Genomic DNA, 10,296 nt, shown 5'->3' on the forward strand with positions numbered 1-10,296 from the left:
GAAGTGAAGAAAGAAATTAAGAGAAAATTTTTAACTAATATATCACAAAAACTTGTGAACAACTGAAATTTTTTCTGTAGGGTACAATATTTAAGAGAGTATATATATTCACTACCAAAAAGAGATGGGAAAAAATGAAAAATGTTGCTTATTTCCAACTTGCAAATCTTTTTGCTTTCCACCACGGGAGTAGAGGAAAGTTATCTCCGTTAACAAAATCAAACCTAACTCAAGGAAGAATGACGATACCAAGTAGCGCTGTCGGTAGCTAACTGTGCTGCAAACGAAATCACTGTTAATGAAATAAGACTACGTACTGACTCATTGTCTCCATCATATGGTCCCTAAATTTCTCTTCCAGCACCACTATTTACCCGTAAAAAAGATTCTAGTTTTGACAAAAATGTTCAGCTTTCCATCCCAGTCCCACATTTCTATATTCTACCAACTATTTAAACGTACAAGTCACGTTGACGAGGAAACAAGTTTGGCATAATTTTTCTATCTTTTGTCAAGACGTTCATATCTGCATTTGGCGCTGTCACGAAACCTCTTAAATTCATGCTTCATCCGTCAATGCCAGAAGGAAAAAGGTAATATTGTACCGCCTAAACATCACTTTCATTATTATTATTATTATTATTATGATGATTTTTAACATCGCTCTCATTGATCTTTAGTCATTGAAGATTTCTAAAGAAGATCATGAAAGTGTAGTTTATGGTATAGTAAGTATCAAAGGTGGAAGATAACTATTGCACGTTGCTTGAAAAAAAGATGAAAATAGAGTATCATGCGCACCATCAAATAGGTTCTCCTGATCAAAACAAACAGTTTGGACGGTAATTACTATGGAACATACACGCATGCAACTTTATATCATTAATCATTTTCATCCTTTTATAGACTAAGATTTTGACGGTTCAAGTCTCAAATCCTTGGGGAAAATATGTCAACAAACAAGTTATTTGTATGCTTTGAATGCATCATTCGAATTTTGAACTTGAGGGTCCTCGAACTTCTATATTGGAGGCTAGCACGTTATAGCAGTTTTTAGAAAAACTGTTCTTGATATTTTTGTTAAATGAATTTTTTTATACCTCACTTTTAAAATGATAATTTTACGTTCCTTACAAAATCAAGTAGGTAAAATTCAGTTCCAATCTAAACTTTTGACCACTTTTTATTCTGAATTCATCATGTAATCCACACATGGTCATTTTTAAGGAGTAAAAAAGTTAGATCTCTCTTTTAGGGGGGCATAAATGTTAGATCTCATTTGCAGTTAAACAAAGGACTCGTTTTGCCTCTAAAAATAATAAGATCTGACTCCAATCATATTTATTGCTTCTTAAAAAAGTGAGATCTGACTTTTTTGTACATTGCAAATAACTGTAATTTGAATTTGTATGGGATGTAAAGTTAATTTTTTAAAAGTAAGTGACAAAAAAATTCATTTGATAAAATATGCGGAACATTTTGAATGATTTTTCCTTAGTTTATCATACACAAAAATTGTTTACATTAATAGGTGCAAATGTATAAAACATATCCTTTGTTTAAATTTTAAATTATATTTTGAACATATGCATTGTATCTAACCTTACTCGGATAAAAAAGAAAAAATCTTGGTAATAGTGATGGTGTAAGAGAGAGTATTCCAAATTTCAATTTACTTTGTTTTCTATTACATTTACACTTATCATGATGCCTTAATTGTTCATATCTTCGTCGGACATATGATATTTCTACTTACATCTCACCTCATATTTGCGTCAACTAAGACTGGTAATCTATGATCGGATATACAATCAAAAAACAAAGCTGAAACAAAAAGAAAGAAAATCGTAGCAATTGACGACTATGAAAACTTCTAAAATCGAGATATATGATTATTATGTAGTAAGCTAACCAAAAACCAAATTGCATGACTTGTGTGTATCGTTTAACTTCAGATGTAGCTATCATGTAGGTTGTATAATAGTTTCTGAGAGGGGGATGATAGACCATGAAGGTTTAGCAAAAGGAAAATGAGAAAATTTCAGAGGCTATGATATTTTTGAAATTATCAAACTATCTTTAACGATTAATTTTCTCAAACCTATCGCTATTTTTTCTTGTTATTCCTAAATTTTAGGCATCTCCACCTCTTCTTTTTTAGACACACATGCGATTTTTTTTTTTTTTTCCAAATCTCACGCGGTGGAAAGTAACAATTGAGATAGTCCAAGAACGTCAGTATCCCCACAGACGCATGATTACTTTTGTATCCATTCATGCTCAAATTGTTCTAGTTACTCTTTCCTTTTTGTTGGGATTCATGATATATCTGTTTGGGGCCTTTTTTTCCTCCGCACACACAAATTGTTTAGCCCCAGAATCGAAAGTGACATGATTGTGACTATTGTACCTCAACGTAGATCGAGCCACAAAATGTAAAGTGATTCTGATTATGACTCTCGTACCTCAACGTAGATTAATCCCCAACTGAAACGGAAAGCACATTATAAGAAGTCCCCACTCAATGATTTACAGCTTCATCCCTTCAGTTGGAATATCGTCAGAGTTATAGATTGTGATGAAATTGTGCATAGACGGCCACCGTCCATGGATCAATTGAAATTTGGCCAGTTTTGTTCTGTTAATGGGAATGGCTATCGCCATTCGCAAATTCTAATCCGGGGCAGTGTGAAAAGGCTTGTTGCGGCCGGGGCCGCACATGCAACAGTTCACGAGTACATGGCAATATGGCATTTGGACTGGGAGCCAACCATTTTGATCGTTTTGAGATTTGACAGTCTGACTATCAACTTCACTTCCTTCTCCGGCATGAATGAATTTCAATCCCCAGTGATACGAGACTTAGCTGACCCGTGATTCATCTCCGTGGTTTTTGACCAATAGAATAAACTTCCCAGAAGAAGTCTAAGAAGATTGAAGTTAATTAGTCACCACGCTGGCGATAGCTCCACTGACTATGGCTTGTGTGATAGTTACGTCGATAACTTTAGCCCACAACTGTTAGCTGGTTCGGTGACAAATTTGCCCTCCATTGAAGCCCAAGTTAATTTGACATTTGCTGCATAGGGTGACCAGTCTCTATTTATACATCAAATATCAAGTCCCTAAAATCCCCCTCAGCCAGTAGAATTATTAATTGGGAAAATTTCAAAAACCTCCCCTGAAGTTTACAAATTTACATTAATCTCCCCTGATAGAATTGTGAACCCAATTGCTTATATCGCATGGAGAGAAATTACTCATATACCTTAAGACATTATAAGTCTTATTGGAAACTAATATTTGATGATTGAGTAATTAGGGCACCAATTAACGGAAATTTTTGTGATTGATAGAACTTTACAATTTGATATACCAAATGGTGCCAAGTTATGACAGTTGTAACGTAGTTTTGTGGAAGTGGAGGAGAAAGGAGAGATACGAAAGGCAAAATTCAAAACTTTTTTCTGTTCAAAATCACAAAAACCATAGCAAACCTCATGTAAGAAAGACGAGTGTGTCTATTTTGTTGAATATTGTGATCATTTATTTGTGTTGTCTAATGTATTAAATGTAAACTTTTTGAATAGTGAAATATGTGTTAAATATTTTCAAGTTTTAATTGTTTTCATTTGTTTTTTTACTAGTATAACTTATACATATGCAGAAGAGGTATATGTGGAATAAAAGTTTCATATCTCTCATTAAAGCACTTTTTTAATGATACCTTTTCTGATTTGCACTAATTTTGTTACCAAAACCTTAACCGCAGCGGAGGTTAGTGTAATTTTACATATCTCAAGGAAGGCTAGTGAAATTGTTAGAAATCTCAGGAGAGATTTCTGAAATTATCCCTAATTAATTAGGTTAACGGAGTTTCTTGATACATCTCCCCAACCCGCTATTTTCCTCATTTCCTCATGTAAGATTTAAATTCTCTAGTGAAAAATAATTTTTTTTTTACCCAAGGTTAAATATTCACCATGTCAATGGGTGCATGTTATCAAGGCTAGTTGTCCCTTTCTTCTTTTTTTTTTCTCCGAAAATGAGGATAATGGTTTTTTTTTTTTCTAATTTTCTAAAATTACAACCCGTACTAGTATGGGGTTCTTGGCTATGGGAATTTTGTAACTTGTTTTTTCGATTTCCACTAGTAAACCTTGAAAAGAATTGTACGTCAGCACGTTCTTAGAATCTAAATGATGAGTAATTGTAGTCAGTTCATGACCCTTCATCCTTTTTCAATATTCTTTGCATGGTAGCGTCCCAGTGGGGTTGAAATCTTGACGTCTCAACTTTTCCACCTTAATACGACTCGGATTTATAGGACATTTAGATTGATCTTGTTGGTTGAACGAAAAGAAAGATCATACTTAAGAAGAAATAGTGATGAATTTGAGTCGTGATTCTTGACAATAATGCAGTTCATGTTTTACGACTGTCCTTGACAAGTAACCGACCATGGATACGACCTATACATCAGCCAGATCTGGATGCTACAATGGAGCTTGTGGCTTCCGACCAATAGTACTATGAACACAGCACCGAGAAAGCAAAAGTATCGACCACTTAGTTATGAAGGGACTGATGGGCGCTTCAAAGCTTATCCATATATATATATATGGCCCTAGTTTTGACAGGAAGTGCATTTTCTTTGTGTAAATCGTCCTATAATATCTGTACAACATGGACTTTGATGTAAGACACTTGGTTGATTTATTTATCTGTGTAAAATTGGTTCTTCATGTTATAAGATCGACGCTTGGTTGATTTAACTTTGGGATATCAACTCTTCTCATAATTACGTACTCTTGTTGGTGGTTATAGTGTTCCATTTGATATTTACATATCAGCACAATTGCTTGAGTGTGGTGCTTGTCTTCAAAAAAAAAAAAAAAAAAAATACTTTTGAGATATTTGTTAAACATCATCTCATTGAAGGTAGAATTTTTGGTGTTAGAAGCACCTCTAGCAAAAGTTTAGATTTGGTATTTTTAGAATAACTTTTATGTCTTAAAAAAATAAAAAATAAAATTTAATTATTTTATTCTATATTATGAACTTAATAAAGAGATAAACATATCTAAAATATTTAAAAATTACACATTATTCAATATTATAAACGCTTAATTATTGAATGAAGAAACATTGGTCTAGTGGTTAAATTAGAGATCCCAAGATTTAAAAAAGTTTTCGGGTTCAAATCCCCCTTCCTTCTCCGTGCTTTTTAAATCTCACCCATCAACTCCAAACTGACACTTAACATTATTGGTCAGACTTCAAAATTGGTGGCTCCCTTATTTGGATTGTGAGAAAAATTCTCTTAAAACGTTTTTCAATTACCTTTTCATTTTACACATATCATATCCCTATCAAATATTTTTTCTACGAAAATTTCAAAAACTTGCAACCCAAACAAGTTCGTTGAACGTTTCGAAGCCGTGCCATGGCTAAATCTTTGTGTTGCTTGATTGGAAAGATAATTGATTTTAGCTTACGTTGGTTGGATCATACATGACGTTGGTCTGTGACCGCTGTTTTCTTTTTGTTTTATCGGAGGTAGAAATGAATGATTTGGATGCTGTGAAAAGTCGAACATATCAAAAGAACAGATAATAAGTAGATAACCATGAAAGTGCAATCATGCGTGGGACTGAAACGAAAATGATATTGGCACATGCGAATCAAACCACTGGAAGAAAAATTTCAGTGCAAGCAGCAGTGTATTGGCTGGGTAGATCATTTACCTCAGGATGAAGCCAGGCATCCAGCAGGCTTTCAACCCAAATAAAGCTGCCAGGCCGTGAACTTCATGCTCTAGTCTTTGCAAGTAATGATATCAATCATATCTGGGAATATTCATGGTATAAATGATTCATTGGTTCTCAATTTAATTTATGCATCCTATCAGCAGACGACAGATATGGATTCTCTATCCTGTTTCACATTCTAGTATGTCTCTATGTCTAAAGCAGAATACCTATTTTTCCCCTCTCCCATGATGCGGAGGGGCTTCTGGCATCCACTGTTGCTTCCATGAACAAAAGTTTTTTCCTCTCTTAATAGGAATTGGAACTTTCGAAAAAAAAAAATATTTTGAGTTAAAATGAGATTCTTTCGAAGGACACATGACAATATGATAGATGGTAAGACAGAAAATGTGAGAAAATGCTGAAAACATAGATGGAAACTACAAAAAACACTTGCATGTGTCTAATTACTGAAAAAAAATGGATACAACTACAACCACTTCTTAGCATATGTATACATCATCCTCTAGATTGGTGCACTATACAAATGCGTAAACCGAGGTACCTCATATGTGTAACCAACTCCCTCAAGAGGAGTTGGCTACCACATTAATTATGGGGTGGGAAATCAAGGGTTCAAATTTTGCCTTCCATCAAGATGCCTCAATATGAGATTTGTTCTAAATCCATACAGATGTGTGGTGCACCCGTTTAATCTGATGGTGGTTTAGTCTCCGTCAGATCCCCCGACTCAATTGGGCTACCCCATAGAATAGGTTCCTCCGGTGGGCGTAGAAGTAGGTTAAACTAGATTAGATGTACTATTACGACCAAAAAAAAAAAAAAGTACCTCATATGTGTTACTACTACATATACAAGTTGCATCTCCAAATTGTGGACCAATTTTTGCCCTATTTGGGGAGACCAAGTCACAATTCTCACCTAGAAGCTCAAATATTTAGGGGTAAATGGAAAGATCTCATAAATAATTTTCGGTGGGTGGTTGAATATGTGCCTTTTAGCCAAGGCCTAGGATCAACTAAAAGACCATTCAGAAATTCACACTCTTAACACTCTTTCTCCGGGCTTTGTAACTAAACCATGAAATTAAGCCACCTAACTTTCGGTGGTTTGTGAACTCGATCACAGTCACCAAACTAGATGTTGTGTGGTTGTGCGGCCTCACCATTTTAAGTAGAAAGAAAGTAGGAATGCCAGTGAAGGACATCTTTGAATTGGCATTTGGATCCCCCCTCCAACATTAACTAGGCTGCATGATTGAATGTATTTCAAAGATTATCTTCTTTCCCATGTAAAACAAACTGGTGCATTTTAAGTCCGACAACCAGATTTTTTTTAGGTTTCCCCTGCACTTCATTCTTGAACGCAGAAAAATAAGGGAATTGGTTTGTGCAATTACACTGGTAAAACATCTTTGAATCCATTAAATCTAGCAAAACAACCTACAACTCGATGATCCAGTCAACAGAATTTGATTTACATATGAATGTAAATTTCTTTTTTTTTTCTCTTCCAAGAAGTGCATATATATATATATATATATATATATATATATATATATATTTCTGCGGTTGTAAATCCAAAACTTTGCAACTAGTAGGTTTCAAGTCTCCACTCTTTCACCGCTAAAGAAACTTAATTTTGCCACCCCACAAGTAGTAAATGAGACTTTGTCAGTCCTTCCATTAATCCAGAAAAAGTAGTACTTATGTTAAGTACCCAGAGACTTTTGGACCTTCCGTACAACTACCCCAAGGTCCCCAGCTCATGCATTTCCATGCTGAAAGAGATTTTCTTTAAATGTTATCTCCCTCAATGTCTGCTTTCTATCCTTTAAAAAAAAAAAAAGGAATATTCCCATTGGTTTTAACAGATCATGGTACAAGAGATTTGTTCATCAATTTTCTGGCCGTGGCTCTTATTGGACAATTTGAGCTGACAAATCCATTAACCAAGTGTAGATATGTCTTGAGCTCATGGCATGATGCAAAGTCGAAGCCATTCACATAAGGTGAATCACGGCTGCTTAGGCGGAGCTCGCATCCCACATCAGCATACACCCATTGGCTATCTTCCGCAATTTTTTGGATCCAACTCAAGAGTTTTACCATCTGGCCCGCCGGTGCAGGTTCATTATTATGTTTAGTCAAATTATCTTCATTATTATCGATCACAAAACCAGGCATCTTAGTTATTAGATCGTCTGAATTTACTATACGTAAGACTTTAGTGCCTTGTTCTTCAAGGTGACATCTGAAGCTTTGGTTCCCAACTCTTGGACCACCAAAGGAGATAACCGTCACAAGGGGTTCACATTTGAAGGTTTCTTTGATATCATAGGCCGCAAGGGTTGCAAGTGCTGCCCCTAAAGAATGGCCGGTGATGGTGAAACTTAAGGGTTCATCGCCATAAGTTTCAAGAATCCTGCCGCTTTCTTGCCTCACCAAATCTTGCAGGCTTGGGGATGTTCCCACTCTTGAAGTATATAGACTCAAGAAACCGCTTTCCACCATTGGGCAAGAGGAGTAATCATTTGCGCCGACTTCTGAGGCTGCATTATCATTGGAGAGAGGAGTTAGAGTTGCTCTTAGATTCTCAAGCCACTCGAGGCACGTGACAGTCCCGCGAAGGGCTATCACCACGTCTCTCCGGCCAAGCTTGGAAATTACTCTCTTGTCCTGGCAAACCGCGACGTAGCCGATCCAACTAGACCGCATTGAAATCCAACTGGGCGCCCTCTCAATCCACCCCGGCAGCTGGATTCCTGATGTGGCATGTAGATTCTCAGTAATTCTGTAGCCAGTTTCAGAAAACCCGGATTGGACTAGTAACTTTCTCTTGGAGAATCGGCACTTGGAATAGGAAGGTGATGAGGGCTCAAACTCGCATGATCGATAGGCAGCTTCGACAAAATGGCCATATCGAATGATTTCACCTCGCAAATTATTGTCAAGAGGGTCTAACAAACCTTCCCAGTTCTTCATTCCTTGTATATCCATCCAACTTGCGCCGAGGCTGCCCGGTCTTGTGGGCAACGTCCAAGATGATGAAGACGATGCTGATGTTGAGGCTGAGCCACTGTCGAGTTCTATGTAGTTTGAAGCTTGGACGTTGTCCATGCTCAGGCTTTTGGTAATTGATTTAGAAGGTAGAGTGGCAAGGCTACTGTTGCATGGAAACGATAATTTTGGACTTGGTTTGGAAATGCATGGGGTTGTTACTGGCTTAAGTGGGGATGAGAGGCTCATTTTTCTTTTAATTTTTTGATTGAATTGAAAAAAAGGACTTGGTACCATGTAGTGAACTGTAGTAAAGGAATTATGATAAGAAAATAAGCTGTGTGGGATTCATTGATTCTTTCCTAAGCTGTAGGAGGATTGCCAGAGGCTAGGGAAACTAAATGCTAAGGGTGGCAAAGTTCACTAGGTGATGTTGGTGCATTCTTTTCACTCTATTAAGGGGGCTTTTATAACTGGAAAAAGTATAGACATGGAGAAGGGCATTGTCGTATGTATATGACATGGCATTTAATCTAGTTATGGCATTGGTGAATAGTATTCATTAATACGGTCAGATGAAAGGCTAGAGTATTTGTATCTAATTTTGTATGTTGTAGGATTATCAGGCAAAGGAACGGAAAAAATGGTAGGGATGGAGAGGAGGGAAGAAAAGATGTATAATGTACGGTTGATGGAGACAAAAGATTTTTGTGTCCATAAATTTTATGAATTTTATAACTCAACTAGAATGATTGCATCAACACAGAGTTGTTTCGGTTGGTATGGACGGACGGATCACTTTTTCACAAAAGATTATGTGTTATCGAATCGATATGACGATTGTATTGGTAACTTATTTATAAAATTCATGTTCATAATCTATCATTTTGAAAATATGTTTTGACTGATTTATGATAGTGATTGAAATCGAATTTATTCAAATTTTTTTTTCAGAAAAAAAAGAAGAGAAAAACTGCATTATGGGTACTGGGGATCCAAATCAGAGTTGATGTAGGACTTAAAGTAAAATAAAATTAAACAACTTCAAACCAAAAAACGAATTGCCGTGGTGCAGCGTGAGTCACATCGGACGGTCTACATCGAATCCGCTATCTAGGCCGGAGAGCTTTGACTTTTGACCTAGCCGCAAAAATTTTGATGAGTCAAAATGTTTGATTGGTTAATTCACAGTAGCAAGCAGCAGACCACAGCCGACTGGGCCAAGCACCAGAGAGGAGTGGCGCGTTATATTTCCAGCCGTTTTTCCAAGTCAGTGAAGTAGTTCAGATTCCGCAAAATATGGAAGTAGGCTTCGTGTCTACCTAATTAACCACTCTCCATCTGAAATTATTTATCACATTTCAAGATTTCAATTTTTTAAAAATAGTGACTTGATAGTAATGTTAATAGATTTATTTTCAGAGTTACTCTCAAAAATTCAAAATTCAAATGTGAAATTAATATGGAATATAGATAAAAATATGGATAACATTGGAAAAAATATATAAAAGTAACTTTGATTTTGA

The 10,296-nt window shown here is 36.1% G+C and overlaps 1 protein-coding gene across 1 annotated transcript; it reads right to left on the bottom strand.

The window, feature by feature from the left end:
• Positions 1-7,427: 7,427 nt before the first annotated feature.
• Positions 7,428-9,172, bottom strand: LOC113724083 (phospholipase A(1) DAD1, chloroplastic-like). The gene has a single exon (XM_027247026.2). The coding sequence runs from the start codon at positions 9,065-9,067 to the stop codon at positions 7,646-7,648; it is 1,422 nt and encodes a 473-aa protein (XP_027102827.2). The 5' UTR covers positions 9,068-9,172; the 3' UTR covers positions 7,428-7,645.
• Positions 9,173-10,296: the final 1,124 nt, after the last annotated feature.

The sequence above is a fragment of the Coffea arabica genome, chromosome 2c (genome assembly GCF_036785885.1).
Source record: "Coffea arabica cultivar ET-39 chromosome 2c, Coffea Arabica ET-39 HiFi, whole genome shotgun sequence".
Classification (NCBI taxonomy): Eukaryota; Viridiplantae; Streptophyta; class Magnoliopsida; order Gentianales; family Rubiaceae; genus Coffea; species Coffea arabica.

Coding starts and splice junctions, on each gene's coding strand:
- LOC113724083 (XM_027247026.2), bottom strand. CDS start 9,067: ATGGTACCAAGTCCTTTTTTTCAATTCAATCAAAAAATTAAAAGAAAA.